This window comes from Suncus etruscus, chromosome 3 (assembly GCF_024139225.1).
Source record: "Suncus etruscus isolate mSunEtr1 chromosome 3, mSunEtr1.pri.cur, whole genome shotgun sequence".
Lineage (NCBI taxonomy): Eukaryota > Metazoa > Chordata > Mammalia > Eulipotyphla > Soricidae > Suncus > Suncus etruscus.
This window is the reverse complement of record NC_064850.1, coordinates 116,039,973-116,058,782: the sequence shown is the minus strand read 5'-3', so window position 1 is coordinate 116,058,782 and position 18,810 is coordinate 116,039,973. Positions and strand designations below refer to the sequence as shown.

At 47.9% G+C, this 18,810-nt stretch overlaps 1 protein-coding gene across 2 annotated transcripts in view; it reads right to left on the bottom strand.

The window, feature by feature from the left end:
* ZNF827 (zinc finger protein 827) overlaps window positions 1–18,810 on the bottom strand; it is a 174,523-nt gene that overhangs the window by 114,518 nt on the left and 41,195 nt on the right. For both annotated transcript variants that reach the window (XM_049769979.1, XM_049769980.1), the window contains exons 3-4: window positions 12,054–12,226; window positions 5,412–5,892 (exon numbers count right to left, since the gene is read on the bottom strand). In XM_049769979.1, the coding sequence (XP_049625936.1) occupies window positions 5,412–5,892; window positions 12,054–12,226 (654 nt within the window). The remainder of the gene's footprint in view (window positions 1–5,411; window positions 5,893–12,053; window positions 12,227–18,810) is intronic.

Genomic DNA, 18,810 nt, shown 5'->3' with positions numbered 1-18,810 from the left:
AAGCCTGTCCCTCCTGAGGAAGACCATTTCAGTCTCCCCATGGGAGGCATTTGCTCATTTCCAAATTAAAAATAGTCCACATGACTTATTTCTTTTATTTTCAAAACATACACACACACATGCATACATACACACATGCACACACACACAAACACACACACATACACACACACACACCAAAAAAGCTTATTTCTGGCCAACAGTGGTGTCTGCCAAGTTTCTGTCAACTGCTCGCTTGCAATTTGGAGAGTTGGAATTAAATGTTATATCTTGAGAAGTGTCATGTTCAGAAAGCAAAAGGATGTAAGGATGTGGCTGGTCCCTCTGCATCAGCTCCTGCTGCTGCCCCTATCTCTGTGCATCTGTGCAGCTCTAGATGAGCATCATGGGACTCACTGGTCATCCCCAAGAGACTTCCTTAGGCCCCATAATAAACACAGGAGGATAAACACGGGGTCTGCAGACATGACCTATATCCCCTCCTTTTCACTTCTGACCCCTGTGACTGATGACCAATGTCTCATATCCCTCTCACACATTCATGTCCCTTCCCATTGACAGAGAGCAGAGAAAGAAAACCCAACCACACATGTCCATCAGGCGCCAAGTTTCTATTTCATTTAAGTGGGGGCTCAATTGTGGTTCCACTTGACATGCACTCGCAGGCTCAAAAAAATAATACCAAGGGCAGAAGAGATGGTACAGAGATTCCATGCAACACATGCAGCTGCCCCTTGTACCACGTGTCCCCCAAATAGATGTGTATCCCTGAGATGTAACTCACCTAGGTGAGCACCACACCCCACATTCAACTATCCAGTCTGGTGGCCAAGAATCATCAGGAGTGGGCCCTGGGATCCCTAAGTAGTGCTGGAGATACAAACCCCACTCTCCAAATCAAATAAAATGAAATCAAATCAACACCTATAACTCAGGCTTTATCCTGTACCACACTTTCTGGGCATGGAGCAGGATCCTGGCACTTTAAAGAAACTCTCAAATCCAGAAACTTCATACAGGGGTATGATACTTGCCTTGTGGCTACTGAGCTCAGTTTGATCCTGTATATAGCCCCCCCCCCCCCCCCGAGCCAACAGGAGTGACCCTGAGCAGAAAATCAAGAGTCAGCCCTGAGCACAGCTGGATGTATCCCCCAAGCACCGCAAAAAAGAAAGAAATTCCCAAGGCAGCTTTGTGTGCAGCCCAGATTATAAAGTGGCTGCTGGAGATGGAAGACAAAATCTAAAGCAAAGGAACTTGGGTGAACTGAGCACCTATTCCCTGGTCAAGCATCACTCCCTTCTCCAACGACCCTGGGGCTGGCTCCTGTGAACAGGCAGGACCATAGTGCTCAGAGCTGTTCCCAGCTGGAAACCTGAGTAAAATACACAAAGTGGCTTTTTCTATCAGTCCAGAAGATGGACGGCTGGGGCTACCCCAACCTGCTCTGAGTCTGCGATGGGGGAGCAGAGCAACTACAATTCCAAAGAACCAAGAAATGAGGCAGATGGGCTTGGGCTAAAATGGGGTGTACTCAGGGCTGGAGCGATAGCACAGTGGGGAGGGTGTTTGTCTTGCATGTAGCTGACCCAGGTTCCATCTCTGGCATCCCATATGGTCCCTCGAGCCCACAAGAAGTGATTCCTGAGTGCAGAGCCAGGAGTAACCCCAGAGCACCACTGGATGTAGCCCCCAAAAAGAAAAAAAGAAAATAAACAAAAGATGAGAGGTGTGGGGTAGAGTGATAGCATGGTGGTAGCATTTGCCTTGCACACAGGTGACCCAGATTCTATCCCCGGCATCCCATATGATCTCTTGAGCCCTCCAAGACTGATTCCTGAGTATAGAGCCAGGAGTAACCCCTGAGCATTGCCCCATGGGGCCCCCAAATCAAAAATAAAATCAATACAATAAATAAAATATGGGAGGGGGTCAATAGTAGGGAAAAGGGGTATAATTTCCTCTTCTCAGATGGGGAGACCTCAGATCAGCAGCAGGATAAGGATATAGATTTAGTTCCAAATGCTGGAATCTGAATCCCCACTAGGCTCCATCAAGTCATCTTTATGCTTGTTTTTAGCTGAAGGAGCAAGAAAGAGCCTCCCCCTTCATAACCCTGCAAGAAAGGAGTAAGTGTTCTGAGCCCACTGCAGGGAACAAGTAGGTGTGTGGCCACTCGCATCTGGCCCCGAGTGCTGGGTCTGCAGATGAAGACGTGGCTGGCACAGGCCTGGCACGGAGACGACTCCAGACCCTCCAGCAGCTGCACCCTCTGAGCTGGGCAGGTGCACACACAGAACCCAGCTCAAAAGTGTGGTTGAACAATGGAGCTGTTATGACTGTGAGGATGCCCTGGAGGACAGGGCCACTGCTTGCCCCATGGCAAGAGCTGGAAAGTCCATGCAGCAGATTGGATGGGTGCAAACACAGACAGGTAGGCACAAAAGGTGAGAGCAGCCTTCAAGGAAAGGGCCAGAGTCTTTGGGGTGGAGGAAGGTAGCAGACATGAAGGAAAGGAAAAAAAATCCCTCCAGAAAATGTATTCCTTTCCTTTGAACAAATCTCCCGTGAGCTGCACAGCCAGTCCCCAAGTTTTACATTTACATCCAAATCTGCGCGCACACACAAAAAAATTACCAATGCATGGCACTCCCCAGTGACTTTCTACCAGGTTGCTAGGTAACAGAGCATACAAGTCAGGTTTCAGGACCTGTAGTAAGCCACCATAAAATAGCCGCCTGGGCCTTTTGCATAAATAACGTGCATTTGTTATCTGTTTTCTTATGCCCATTGATCAGTCAGTAAACACTCCAGCTGCCAAATTGTAAACAAGTCCCGTCAATAGCTCCCAGAGAAAACAGGTCACAATATGAGGCTTTGGGGTAAATTCTTTCACCCTTCTCTGGACCAACTGGCTTTGCCTCTAGGGCTGTGTTTGCCGCCCTGGCTCTCAGCAGTCGATGGCTTTGTCTTGGGTTCCCAGAGACCAATTCTGCAGCTAATTACAGCCTTACACCCAGAGCCCCCCAGCCAGGCCAGCAGGGCTGCAAATCATGAACCAGGGGATTCAGCCAAAGGCCCAACTGACAGACGCTCAGCCCCTCACCCTCTGCCAGCACCACAGAGTTGCTCCCCAACACCTCTCTAGGCTGTTAAGGAAAAAAGACCAGCCCCTTCCAGCTGGGCAAAGTAGATCTGCTATTTGCTTTTTTCTCCTGGGGAAGGGGGTGATCCTGAAGAAGGTGCCTCTTGGCGAGAAACCAGAGGTACCTAGAAATGGGGTCTGGAAGAACACGAAGCAAAAGGGAAACCAGAAAGAACATGCATGTCCTCCTGTTTTTAAAAATCCCCACCTGTCTAACTCCACATTTCCAAAGCACATTTTCTAGACTGGGGTGGAAGAGATGTAAAGGGGAACAGGAAAATAGCCCACCCCCTTCTTTTTCAGGCCACAGACCGATGCAGATGACTCCAGAAATACAAATTTCCAGGCAGAGGCACCCCCTGAGATGTTCTTCCTCCCCTCTCCTCTGGTCCCTTTCCTGTACCCCATTTCCAAACCCTGCCTTTCTCTCCTCTTTCCTTCTAACTAGTATCTAGATTCCTGAGAGGCCCAGCCCTGGGGGTGATAGGGCAGTGGAGAAGAAAGGCAGGAAGTCACCTGCAGGGACTGACCCTTGGGTTCACCAGGCAGTGGCATTTCATAAAATGGGACTCACAGTCCATTTAAAGGAAGGTGCTGACCAATTATTCTCCATTTAAAAGGGTATTGTCACTCTCCAAAGAGCTGAGATGGCATTTGGAAATCATCGTGGGGTCCTCACTGAAAGACAGAGCCAATTCTCATCCGACCTTTCCCTATCCCACATCGCCTTTAAAAGTGAACATCAGACTTTTCAAACACATAATGAGGACCAGCGAACTCCACCCACAACCTCACCCTGGCACTCACACATCACATGGGCTCATTCAAAGAGATTTGGAAAAAGCATCTCTACACCTCCCCCCCTTTCCTTGATCAACTCCCCAGCTTAATCAGACTTATTTGTTTTTAAGGTACAAAACTGTAAAAAAAAAAAAAAAAAGTGGTGAACTAATGACTAATGTCCTTGGATTCCACCTTCATTCCAAAAGGCTGGGGCAGTGAGGGAAAAATTTGTTTTGTTTTGTTTTGTTGCATTACAATTCCACTTTCTCCAAAGTTCCCAGCATCATCAAAGGCATAAAGATAGAAAGTAAAAGTGTAGTTATCAGGTACAGGGGGTGGAGGTAGAATGATTATTTATTAAATAAATGAAAGATTTTGGTTTGAGATGATAGAAAAGTTCCCAAGATTGGTAGTGGTGAGGTATATACCACCATGAGAATGGCTCACAGCCAGAAAATAGGCACTTAACAAAGGGTTAAAATGGTCCCAGTTTATATTAGGCCTATACGAACAACAATAAGAAACTTTTCATGGTTGGAGAAGAGAAGGGCACAGAAAAATCTTTAGTCCTGGGAACCAGAGTGATAGTACAGCGGATAGGGCATTTGCCTCACACACAGCCAACCAGGGTTTGACCCTTGGCATCCCACAGGGTCCCCTGAGCCCAGCAAGATTCCTGAGCACAGAACCGAGAATAACCGCCTGAGCACCTCGGGGTGTGGCTCAAAAATCAAAACCAACCAAACATAAGATATCCAACACTTTATTTCATATACTTATGCTCTACTTTTCAAAGTCTGTCGTTCCAAACAGCAGTCTCTGTGTATTCTAATTAAGACCACGAAGAATGTGTATCATGTGTACAAATATGACAGGATCCAGACATGTACTTTATTTAAAATACTTGATGTGGAGACAAGTAAATAGGTAGGGCTCAAGGGAGCACACACAAAAAAGGCCACCAATTTGGTTCACTTGGTACCTGACCCCCATAGTAACAACCCAGAGAAGGAGAAACCAGGGGACCCACATCTACTCATCTTTCTTTCTTTCATTTTTTGTTCTGGTGACCATATATGACAATGCTCAGGGCTGACTCCTGCCTCTAAACTCAGAATCCTTTCTGCTGGGGCTCAGAGTGAGAGAGAGAAAGACCACATGGGATCCAGGGGTGGAACCCAGGCCAGCTGTGTGCAAAGACAGCTCTAGTCGCTGTACCAAACCATCCCATACGCCTCATGCTTCTAAATCCCAAACCACAGGCAGACCAGTTCTTGAAAGATGGGCAACATAAAAAACAAAAAACAAACAAACAAAAAAAAAAACAAAACTAGAACTTCTAGGACCTCCACAGGGTCCTTGCCATCAACTAGGCCTGCCAATTCATGCTGTAGATGAGAACGCCAGAAGAGAAAGAGAGGAAAGAGAGGGGGAGAGAGAGAAAGAGAGGTAGAGAGAAAGAGAGACAACCCTAGGCAAGTACCTGACAGCTTCATGAGAAAATCAGACGCCATCTTAACAGAGATGTCCTGGCTGAACAATGCTGACGCACTGTTGCCCACACACTCCGGGGGCTCTCTCAGCTTTGTGTGGTTGGCTGGCCTGTCGGCAGCGGTCAGAGGAAAGGAGGCGGGCAGGCCGTTATCTTCCTTGGGCTCCTCCTTCACCAGCACAGGCGAGACGCCAGCCCCACCCTGGCTAGTCCTCTCTGGCGTGCTGGCCGTCATCATGGTCCCTACTAGCTCTGTCCCTGCTCCTTCCCTCTGCTGCCCTAGGCAGGCACTGTCACTGAGGTGGGGCGACCCCTTGACATCTGGGTCTGGGATCTCCTCCTTCACCTTGGCTTCTGTCCTCAAGAAGTGCTGATGGCAGCGCATGTGGAGTTTGAGGCTGAAGTGGCGGGAGGACGTGAAAGGGCAGAGCTGGCACTGGAAAGTCTCTCCCCGGTCCTGGTGCTGATGAACCTGAGGGAGAAGCAATGGCAGTGAGTTCTTCCTGAGGTGTTCAGGGACACGAGTAGGACTGCCTCCCCATCCCAGCCAGTGGAGGTGGAAGTGAAGACGGCTGATCCAGGAGGACAGGAGCCCCCATCTCACCCACCCACACACAAAGAGCATTTCATGGCTGTGTTCTGGGTCGTGAGGTCAATTGCCAAACAGAAAGTGGGGCCACAAAGGTGAAAGGTCCATTCTAAAAGCCCCGCTCACCACAGAAGGTGCTGTCAATGGTAGGCTCCCCTTTTATAAATTGAGGGCTGGGGAATCCTCCTATCCCAGTCATCCTGTTTGGGATGCTCTGTCTGTCTTTAGAGAAAGTATCAACAACCCAGCATGCTGCAAACTCACATAGCAGCAGAGGGGTAAGGTGGAGGTCAGAGGTCACCTGCCAAGGAATTCTGCACATATGCGTGAAGCTGATAATTATCACCCAGGGAATTAGCTCAGCTGGGCTGACATAACCAGTTTTCAAAGATGCTCCTCTTGGTAATTAAAAGTGTGGAAAAGTAGGGGCTGGACAGCACAGTGTCCAGGGCATCTGCCTTGCCGGGGTTCAATCCCCGGCATCCCATATGATCCTCTGAGCCTGCCAGGAGTGATTCCTGAGCACAGAGGCAGGAGTGACCTCTGGACATGGCTGGGTGTGACTCACAAAATAAAAATATGCTAAATCTTTCCATATCTGCTTTAAGGAAAAAAAGTGTAGAAAAGCATGTCTTCATAGCAGTTCCGTTTTAGAGACTGGGAAACTGAGACTCTCGGGGTATGGAGATGTACTAATGAATTAGCTATAAGATTTAAGTCAAGCAAACAACTACTAGAACCCCACCAGATGACTATTGCTAATCAGACCATTTTGTCTTCAAGTATTTAATAAAGTGAGAGCAGTGACATAGGCAAAACATGGGTGAGAGGGCAAGCAAGCCTGGATGCTTGGATTAAGGAAACCCTTGGAAATGGTAGTTTGCCAGCCTGGCTAGAGAGTTTGGGGCTGGGCTGCATGTGAGGAAAGGAGCTGGGTTTCTCAAACCTTGGCAAGGCTGCTTTCGCCTCCTCGATGCTCCCATGTGAAGGGGCTGAATCATGGAGAACGCCTGGCCTTGGCCTGAGCCAGGCCTGACTCTAAAAGTGCCTGGTGGAGCCAGGGAGATAGCATGTAGGTAGGGCATTTGCCTTGTATGCAGAAGGACAGTAGTTAGAATCCTGGCATCCCATATGGTCCCCCAATCCTGCCAGGAGCAATTTCTGAGCAAAGAGTCAGGAGTAACCCCTGAGCGCTGCCGGTGTGACCCAAAAACCAATAAAAAAAGTGCCTGGGACATCCTCTCATCTCTGTCAGGGCACTGTGGCACTGACCGACTCCACCCAAGGTGCCCTCCCAGGACTGGGGAGACTTGAGAAGCCCTGCCAGTCCTGCCAACTGGGGCCAATTCAGGGGAGCCGCACACACACAATACACACTTTTGGCTCTCTTGATTGGAACTGCAGGGGGATGTAAGTCCCTGGTTCCCAGAAGGGAGTGACCAGTTAGTGAACCCCAGGGCCACCTGGACCCTTGGCCTACTGGGCCCCAAACCCTGTGTGAGAGACCAGGTTTTATGGCTGCTGTTTATGCATCCTGAATGCGATCCAAGAGCATTATTCAGCAGCCAAAACACATTTTTAAACAATGTTCAGTGACCAACAAAAGCAAGAGAAATGAAAAGGGAATTGGGGAAAGTCTGCCACTACAGCACCCCACTGCAGCTCCCTGGAAAAGAGGTTCTGGTGTCCCCCCCAAACTGAATGTCTCCACAGAAGTTACCATGAGAAATCCTGGGTCCAGGTCAGCTGAGTGAGAACATGGGTACACACATGAACACATACACTCACATGCATGTAAACACATATACACACACATAAACACACACACTCATTCCTTAGAGCTGCCTGCCATTTTTCCTCCTTTCCAGGGCACCTAAGAGCCCAGACTGGTCACTGTGCCCAAGACGCAGGCCACCCACCCACCAAGGCCTTGGGCTGTGGATTTATCCTACCAGGAATCCTATGAACTGCAGGGGTCAGAGAAACAGAGGGAACATGAGACCATCTCCTCCACCCCCTTGGCACAGGCCAGCAGGGAAGGGGCACAGATGGGTTCAGGCTGCATATACAGTGGGCCTGGACCTAGCAGAACTTGGCACCTGTCAAGTGCGTGTCCTCAATCCTACCACGGCTTAACCAATGTTTTTTGGGCTTGTTTTGGGGCCACAGTCAGCAATGCTTATTTAATTTAGCAAAGCAACCCGCACCCAGCCCAGTACTCAGGAGTCACTTGTTCTCGTTCTTGTTCTCTCTCTCTTTCTCTCCCCGCAACCCCCCCTATCCACAGACAGCCTCCTTGTTGGGGTAGTAATTGACACTTTCCCATCCTGAATGCTCGGTCATCCAGAAAAACTGTAAAAGACTTGAAGGAACTTGGAGATTCCGGGGTACGGGGAGCTCCAACAAGCCACTTCTGCAGTCATACAAATCTTCACATGTGCTCCACGGGCAACGCTCATGGGCTGGAGCCAGGCACAGTGCTGAGCATCCAAAAGGAGCACTGCACTGCTGATACTGTTTGTGGAACAGAGAAAGCCGACCTCATTTTTCATAAAACAGAGCTGTATAATCCACACTAGCAAGCTGAAAATGCTATTTCTGTGTGATGGGAAGAAGAGTTGAGCCCCCCTTTTTTTGGCATTCTTTGTGTTTATCCATTTCTCCTTCCTCTCCGCAGTCAAGACAGATTACTGAGAAAGAAGCAATAAATCTATATTAATTTTTCAAACCATGTCATTGATCTATTTCTGAATGTAAATACTAATTTACATTCAGAGGGCTCTGGAATACTGATGGGCTGTATTTGTCCCGGTTACTGAGGCTTTCTCCTAGCTGAGCACTTGATTAACTGCTTTCCAGCTTTTCTCTCATTTAACTCTTACAAGAACTCAATGGTATAGAGCTCATGTGATCATTATCTCCATGAGTAGAAATAGACTTGGAGAGGTTAAGTGATTTGCCCAAAGACTCACAGCGACTAAGAAAGACTCATAGAATGAAGATGCTAACTCAAGTCTTTCTGGCCACCCACCTCGAGATCTTAATCTTTAAGGTAACCAGTACTCACTTCTTAGGCTGCACTGGATCTAAGAAAATCTATTCTTATTTGGAACATTTCGTGATGGCAACAGATAATATCTAATTCACAAGATCTTACCTATTATAGTTCCAAACAGACTAAAAACTTCAGAAAAATTCAAGGGCCGATCATCAAAATCCAAGCATGAGTTTGGGATGGGACGGTGGGGAGGAAGAGGGCAGAGAAAATTGGGTGTATCAGCTGACACCATAGACCTTGCATGAGCTCAACTCCTCACTCCCTTATCAAAAACTTGAGGGGTTGCGCAACAGGTTAGAAGTCCAGGAGTTGGAAGAAAGTAGCAATTTTCACACAAGTGCTTTATTGTCCCCGTTATTGATTTGTTCTGAAAGCCTTGGGAGGCCCCCCTCGACCCTCAGAGCCCTGCAGCTCTGCCACAGTGCAGGCCAACCGTGTGCAGCATGAAGGCGACCACCTCACCTTCCTGTAGTTTCAGGGTCACTAATTCCTGCTATTGAAAAACCCCGCTTTGTTTCCATGCGTTTATAAATAGGTGGTTTTAAGTGAACCTGAGCTGCAACCAAGACAAGTATGTGTCAGGGTGGATGTGAGGTTTCTGCTCACTGAAGTTTTAAGACTGGCCAAAGATACCCACATAGTAGGCTACTGAACACTCATGTTCTGCAGTCTCCTCCTGCTTGTGGAGTTCACTTTGCAGGTGGAAAGTGCTGATGGAGGATAAGATTAGTCATAAAAGCAGAGTTTGTTCAGGGGCCAGAGTACAGCAGGTAGGGCCATTGTGCCTTGCATGTAGCCAACCAGGTTTGATGCTTGCACTCTATACAATGGCCCCAACCACTGCCAAGATGATCCCTGAGCATTGTGGATTATGCTTCCCACCCCCATACAAAAAGTATTTTAGAAAGCTAAGTTAGCTCCATAAAGCTAAGTCAGCTCAGTAAAATCCAACCAACCAGAACTCCTGGCTAGCTCCTCCCGGGAGGAAAAGGAAAAACGATAGATAACAAATTATATCCTGAATTTAATTTCTTTTTTAATCTTCCAAGCTGTTTCCTAAAGTCAGTATGAATACTGTCTGGTCACGCTTTTTTTTTTTTATAGAGTTACAATTTTAAATAGCGAAGACTGATTGATTCTGAAAGATGAGATGAGATGAGATTTTAAAAAATAATAGATGCCGCCGGAGAGATAGCATGAAGGTAAAGTGTTTGCCTTTCATGCAGGAGGTCATCGGTTCAAATCCCGGCACCCCATATGGTCCCCTGTGCCTGCCAGGAGCAATTTCTGAGCCTGGAGCCAGGAATAACCCCTGAGCACTGCTGGGTGTGACCCAAAAACCAAAAAAAAAAAAAAAAATAATAGATGCCAAGATCTGGGCAATGCTCAAAGGGCTGGAGGACAGGCTTCACCAGATGGAGCAATGGGCTCTGTTCTAGGCATTGCATGGTCCCCGAGCTCCTCCAGGGACAATCTCCCAGAATCACACCAGCTGTAAACCCTTGCAAGAGCTGACTCCCAAATGGTAAACAATGGAGGATAGAGAGACATCTCACAAGTTCTTCTACACACTCTTCATGCGGGGGACCCACTTTCATTCCCAAACATCCCCAAACCTTGATCACAGACCCAAGAGGGAGGAGGTGTAGTAACTGCCAGGTGCAGTATCAAAACTAAAAGACATAAAGCAGATGATTTCATCCGTACATAAACTATATGTCTTAGGAAGCAAAGTAGACACTTCCTAAACAATTTCAAAAGCCAACCCACATTGAAATCATCATTGACAAGGACTTTCAACAATGGTCAACAGTAATTACTAAAATTAAATCATGCCACTGAACACTTCTGAGTCAGACACTTTGGCCAGACAATTGACAACTCTTCCAGGTGAACCTGAGGATTCCCACTTCACAGATAAGACAAGTGAGGCTAAAGAGGGTTCTGGCCCAAGGCCACTTAGCTGGTAAGTTACAAATAAGATTTCAAGTCATGTCTGTCAAATTCAAAGGCCTACCATTTTTTGATTTCCTGAATTATTAAAAAAAAATTTTTTTAAAAAGATTCTAGGTGGGCCGGGCGGTGGCGCTGGAGGTAAGGTGCCTGCCTTGCCTGCGCTAGCCTAGGACGGACCGCGGTTCGATCCCCCGGCGTCCCATATGGTCCCCCAAGAAGCCAGGAGCAACTTCTGAGCGCATAGCCAGGAGTAACCCCTGAGTGTCACAGGGTGTGGCCCAAAAACCAAAAAAAAAAAAAAAAAAAAAAAAAGATTCTAGGTGCCCCAAGTTTTTCTCCACCATGGATAAGAAAGATACCCAGGGCCCAGTATTCTCGGACACAGCCCTCCCTCATCTGCTGTGTTTACTGGGTCACTAAAAATTACCCCTGAATATCTGGGCTCATATACTATCTGTCTCCTTCAGGGGTACCCAGTCCCGTGGTGGGTGTTTTTCCCAGAGGTCATGGTCTGACAATGTTCTCACACCTCCCAGAAGTGTCTCATGTGCATGGGCTCTGTGGGCATGTATACATATACATATATGCATACATGTCTGCCTCTAAGGATGAAGCCCAGAAAGGTGTGAGCTCAACCTCTGGGCTCAGTATCCTCAGCATCCTCTGGGCTTATTAGCTGAGGAGCAAAGCCATAGATGACCAGCCACCCTTCTAAGCTTTGCCTCTCTAGGTCTTCCTCAATGTACCCCAGAAGTGCATCCCATGGCCAGCTTAGGTGCCGCACCCAGCAGGAAAGGAGGGCTCCTTTGCACAGAGTCACTCTCTGCCTCCAAGTGCCTTGGGTTGGAAATGAACAGGAAGATCTTCACACAAAGAACGGGCATGAGCTGGCAATGCCTTACCACCGGGACAGTAAGACAGGTGCTCCTGAGGTGCTTCCTCTGGGCTGCCTCCTGCTTGCTGCAGGGAGCGTGGTCATCTGTGGGCTCTCCTGGGTCCCTTGGTGAGGATTGGAGCAGCCTAGGCTTACCTTCATGTGGGATTTGAGATTGTCCTTGCGAGCACAGCGGAATGGGCACAGTGGACACTGATGGCTTTTGAGACCTGTGTGGATCACCATATGCCGCTTCCAATAGCTCTTCCTCTTGATCACTAGGCCACAGATGGGACACTGGAAGGGCTTCCCGCTCTCCTCTTCTGAGGCTTGGAAGGAGGAGAAAGAGGGAAATTAAGCACAAGAAAGGGTTCAAGCTGACCTCCTTTGTACCCTCCATCCCACCCAGTTACTGCTTTGCAATGAACATGAAGCAATGGGAAGGGGTTTTTGAGTGTTTTTTTCCTATGGCATTTCCAGCACTTGTTCCAAAGGCTGTCTGGGGGTGCTGCTTCCCTTCAGGGACAAATCCAGCTCACCCCATTCTGCCCTGGTGGCTCTGATCTGCAAACCTGGCCCTGCAACTTGTGAAAGTCTGATTTCTGAGGCTTCATGACCCAGGCTTGAGGGGGCCTGGCTGCTTCCTGAAGAAACAAGGCCAGACTCAAGCTCACATCTCAATGCCCTGCACTGGGAAATGAGCAAGAGGATGAGACAGAAGCCAACTCCAGTTCCCATAAGCCACTACCAGGGGTGGGGAATGAGATAGGGATGGGGATCTGCTGGGGGCGTGTTCTCAGTTCCTGGGGCTGACTCAGGGTTCTAGGCTTGCATGGATACAGCGCAGGTCAGCCTGGAGATCCTGAGGTCAGCACATTCCACCTGCTTATCTCTCCCTCTCCGCTGCCACTCAACAAGACACAAGGCTGGGTTCCGTTCTCTGCCCCCACTGGCCACTTTTGGAAAAGCTGGAGCTAGGCAAGCAATAAGGAGAAACAGACTCCCAGGAAAGCTGCATTCCCGTACCCTAGATGCTGCTGGCTACCCAGCGGTCCCCTCAACTGTTCTGCTGTGGTTGGAGTGAGCACATGACCCTGTCCCAACAGGGGGATCAGGAGGATTTCCTGTCCAGTGAAACGAGGTATCACAGGTGCACACACAGATCTGCATGCCATGAGAGTCAAGAGCAAGATCTCCAGAGGTCAGCAGAGAGATATTCAAGCCATGTCATTAGCGGGGTAAACAAAACAGTACTGTCTAGAATGGTCTACTTCTGGTTTCTCAAAAAATGGGTCTCAATTGAGGTTCCAGTCAATAGGTCAAAGTTAGAGGGAGTTTCTAAAGGATACAGCATGATGACAAACTAAGGGTCAACCTTTCTTTTGGGGGGGGTATAGGTTTTGGGGCGCTCTAGAGTGCTCATGGGCTACCCTCATGTGTTCTCAGGAATCTCTCCTGAAAATGCTCAGAGGACCAGATGGTGCCAGGGATCAAATCTGAAGTCACCCTCATTGAATCTCCTCTTTGTGTTTGTTTTGTTTTGTTTGGGGGTGGAGGGCACAAGTAGGGATGCTGGTGATCAAATCCAAACAGAAATCAAATCCAGTCAGCTGCATTTAAGGCAAGTGCCATCCCCGATGTATCATCTCTGCCCCTATTCTATTTAATTCACTGGACAGGGCCCTGCCCATGTCATGCTTTGCTTGTCTTCTAATCAACTGCCTAAAATGAGTCTGACTGACTCTCTGCCCAGAACTGTTGACCAGAAATGTATCTGATAAAAACAACATCACCCATAACATGTTAAACACACAATGAATGAGGTTGGGGGGGGTGGGAGGGATCAGAGAGATGGGATAGAGGGTAAGGCTCTTGCCTGGCAAACATCCCCATTACCACCTTCAATTCCTGAGGACAGAGCTAGGAGTAAGAAGTGATGACCAGGTGTGGCCCCAAAACTCAAGAGAAAAAAAATAAACGCACCAGGAAGAAATGAGTTAAATCTAGAACGTGGAAACCTCTCTACCGAACCAGTGCATCAGAAATAAAGAGCCTAGGGCTAAGGGATGACTCAGAGTTGGAGTGCTAGTGACCTCACCTAAACCATGAGGTCTTGGTTCCATCCCCTGAGCTGCATGGGCCCTGTGAGCAAGTCCTCCCTGGCTGAGCGCCATGGTTCCAGGTCATACAGCTGGAGCAATCATCCACAAAGTGGGTCCCCGACAGCCTGAGCAATACCTGGGGACACCCTCCCTCTCCTCAAATAAAAATAGCTGGTCAGTTTAGGAAGGGCTAGGAGGGCTGGAATCATCCCGGGATGTAGTCTCATACCTGGTGGAATCCGAGCACCATAAAAACAAACTTTTTTTTAGAAACGCTAGAAGAAGCTGGAGGAAGAAACACTCAAGAGATGTAAACAAATACAAGTTGTGAAGCAATTTTGACCCTGATTTAAAGCAACGCCAAAAAGACATTTTATCTTTTTATTTAAGGCAACTCTAAAGAGATAGATGCCTTTGAGATTACTGAGGAAATGTTGACTGTAGTCTAGAGTTCTGAATATTTGTAGAAAAATATTGATCCTGTTCAAACTATAACCACACTATTGGCTTTTCTCTATGTATTTATTTTATTTAAAGGGCAAGCTCAGGGGGATGGTGATGTGATGGGGGAGGGGCAGCCTAGTGATTCTCTGCCAATGGGGCCAGCAGTTGAATGCAAGAACCCAAGAGCTCAATGTTGCTTAGGTCTCTTATCTACGGGCCACTAAGGTCATGCTCTGGCACCTCCAGTGCTGCTGCATCTTACAATGCTCAGGGAAACAATGTGATGTGGAAAACGGAACTAGGATTGGCAGAGTGCAAAGCAAGGACCATCTTCCTGTACTCTTTCTCCAGCCCTTGTCATTTATTTTTATAGGGACCACAACCTGCTGTGTTTGGGGGCAGGCCAAGGACCACCATGGGACACCAAGGCTACCCTCATCAGTGTCTGGAGGACCATGTGGGGCAGGAGATCCAACTCAGAGCCCCTAATATGCCAGATACGCACTTTACCATATCTGCACTGTTTCCACAGGTCCTGGGAGCAATGTTTTCAACAGAAATATTTATAAACAAATGGCTTGGAAACACTTGAGCAAAAGAGGAAAAGGAGAGAGAAAAAACGGGATGAATAAATAAAAGAAACAGATGGGGCCGGAGAGATAGCATGGAGGTAAGGCGTTTGTATTGAATGCAGAAGGTCAGTATGGTCCCCCGAGCCTGCCAGGAGCAATTTCTGAGCATAGAGCCAGGAGTAACCCCTGCCGGGTATGACCCTCCCCCCAAAAAAATAAGAAAAAGAAAAAGAGGGGCCGGGCGGTGGCGCTAAAGGTAAAAGTGCCTGCCTTGCCTGCGCTAGCCTTGGACGGACCGCGGTTCGATCCCCTGGTGTCCCATATGGTCCCCCAAGCCAGGAGCAACTTCTGAGCACATAGCCAGGAGTAACCCCTGAGCGTTACTGGGTGTGGCCCAAAAACCAAAAAAAAAAAAAAAAAAAAGAAAAAGAAAAAAAAAACAGAAATGATTGCCTCTTGGCTTGTAAGGATGGATTCTGGACACACACTGAGGAAACCTCGAAGCAGTCAACTGACACAATGTGGGACTTGGAAGAGGCCAGGGAGGGAAATAATGACTGTTGTTTTAGGTTCTTCTGTTGAAACTTCAACATGCACCTGGCTCCTATCATCTTCAAAGAGGCTCCAATGGAAATTTGAGAGTGACTGCATGGCTTATTCCTTGCATCCCTGAGAGTTCATCCTACTGAGTGGCCTACTGAGAAGGCCTCAGGAATACTGCAAAGCTCAGATACATCACTAGAGTCTGCTCTCAGTTGGGGATACTCCTGGTAATGAATGACCTGGAACCAGTACTTCCTTCTCTTGAGTGGGGAACAAGCGGTGATCACCAATGGCTCCCTTTAACTTGAAGTTTTGGAGGGGGACCCCACCCCCCAACAACCACCATAGCTGTACTGCTGTTTGACTACCTGCATTCCCTGCTCACCCCCTCCCCCAACCTACCCCCTCCCCCGCTTTTTCTTCTTCCCTGTCCTTTCTCTACTCTCAAACCTGGGTCACGAAGTCTAGAAGAGAGACCACAGTAGACAGAAAAGACCAAATCTGGGCCGGAGAGATAGCATGGAGGTAGGGCGTTTGCCTTTCATGCAGAAGGATGGTGGTTCGAATCCCGGCATCCCATATGTTCCCCTGAGCCTGCCAGGAGCAATTTCTGAGTGTAGAGCCAGGAGTAACCCCTGAGCGCTGCCGGGTGTGATCCAGAAACCAAAAATAAATAAATAAATCAATAAAATAAAATAGAAAAGACCAAATCTGTCCCCCAGGGGAGGCATTTGTCATCAGCCTGAGGCTGCCCCAAATCTTATAACAGAAAGTGTTTACCACTATCCACCACTATGCTGTATACTAGCTTGCCTGACCATGTGGTCTGGAAAAGTATGACACAGGTAGGGCTTCCACTCCTGGGGAGTCCACGGCATCACAGAGGATGGTCCTTGGGCAGTCACGGACATAAAAGAACAGATGCTTGTTCTGCTGCCTGGCTTGGGGGACGATTTCAAAGATGATTTTCTCACACCTGCACCCCAAGACCCAACCAATCGCCTAGTCCATATTGCAAATGGGTTTTGGAATACACAATAATAAACCCTGCACATTCATTTGGGAGATACACTTTCTTCCTTTTAATCAATATCCAAACACACACAGATCATAGACACATTTGGGGCTCCTTAAATCAAACTGAGAAACATGAGGATAATTGTGATGAAGATATGCGGTCAAATTGCTATACTGTCATAGATGATTTTGAACCAATCATAGCAGAAAAGGAAGCCAGAAACCAAGTGATAAAAATAACCAATATTTGACCACCGATTGTCAAAGTTGGTCAAGGTCATCTCCCCCCACCCTAACATCTGCATTTTCATTTACCAAAGAAAAAAACCAACAATATTTTTTCTATTGTAGTACAATGTCCTCCATGTGTGTATGTTGTTAACTACTTGAGAGAAGGGGGGAAGTAAGGAGGGATTCTATTTTCTCTGCCAAACTATTTCCAAGGAGCTCGAGGCTGTAAATTTCCTGCACATTTGGAGTCGAAGGAAATACGACCACTTCCTCAGAATGAACCGCATGGTCTTGAGGCAATAGGGTTGAAACGGTCATCATTTCACCTAGTTCACAGCTGTCTCATAAACAACTCCCCCACCACCCCAATATATCACGAGCTAGTTAGACTCACTGCAAACCAGACGAAAACCCACCAAGTGGTAGCAGACCTCATGGGAAGAAAAACTGCTCATTTATGCCTCTGGCCAAAGCATGTTCATTCTACAGGCGAGACTATTAATGGAAGGGAAGAGTAAACGTGTGTAGTTACTGGTCAGACAGCCCAGAGCAACTCGTGGCCAGCAACAGTCGTGCAACTCCAGTCATACCAACAAGATTAGAACATTCACCGTCAGAGCGGATGTGGATGTGAACAACGAACATCACAGCCCAGGTACAGAGGGAGTAAGAACAGGCAGTGTTGAGCTAACATACTCTGATGGCCAACATCAGCTCAGCAGAGAGAGGAGTAAACATGGAGCAGAAGGAGGGCTGGAAGTCCTTCCCAGTTACCCCAGCACCCCAAGGACTGCAGGTACAAAGGAGACCCGTCAGGGAGTGTTCAAGAGGAAATTATCAGAAAATACTGAAAAATGAAAGAGAAAGAGGCAGCAGCTATGAGCCAGTGGGAGTTAAAATAGCACTTTGTGGACTTGCCTGTCACTGACTCCCATAGGAAGATGGAAAAGCTGAATCTCGGGGTACAGCGTGAAGGGGGATGGTGAGGGCAGCAGGTATGTGGGGCCGTACAATGTGCTCAAGACCTGACAGCAGATGAGTCAGGGGGACCATGTTTGAGCACCTTGACAGAGATTCAAGCAGCATTATTTTGTGCAACAATGGAAAACAGCAAGTTAGTTCCGAATTGATATGGTAGAGAGGCTAAAAAAGAACAGAAGAAACAATTGGGGCAGTGAAGAGCAGGAGAGACCCTTGACTCTGCCCCCCAACTCCATCTACACAGGAGGCACAGAATTGGACACATTCTCAGACTCTGGGGTTCTCGGGCCAGAGGATGGAGACACAGCTAATCTCCACACTTCCGGCTCAGCCCTCATGTCTGCAGAGAAATCTGAGAAGCAGCAGCCAGAGAACCTCAGTGGACTGTAAAAATCAGTGAATTGCAGGCGTGGTCGAAATCTGTTGGCCTGATCGCAGGTCGGAATTTTCAAAGCAAAGACACTTATTTCAGAGACTGTGAAATCCAACTGTGGCTTGTACAAGAACCTAGGAGGCAATTTGCAGGACATCCAGATAGCTGGTAGTCTCTGGGCAGTGTCTGTCTGCAGACTGACAGGCAGACAGACCTCACCACATATTAGAACATGGCAGCTAGCAGGATGTGAGGCACCTGCAATCTCCTTCTTTACTCTCTCCCTTCTCACCTACATTCCACCTCACCTCCCTACATTTAGGTCTCAATCTAGGTCTCCACCTCAATGCAATGTCCCAATCTCCTCTCCTCTCTTCCTCCTCACCTGCACGAGCTCACACCCTCACCTTCCTGCATCTAGGTCTCTACCTCTGTGTTATGGCCCAACAACACAGCAGGACTAAAGACCATCTGACCAATTTGTGGGCATCACCCTCCTAGGGGAACCCCACACTAGCACAGACAGCCATGAATTATACTTCTGACATCACCATTATGTCTATTCTTCGCCTTTTCCTGGAGTTGAGTGACGCCCATAACTCCCTACCTGGGAGGAAATTTACATTCGGGTTCATGATAGTGCCTAAGAA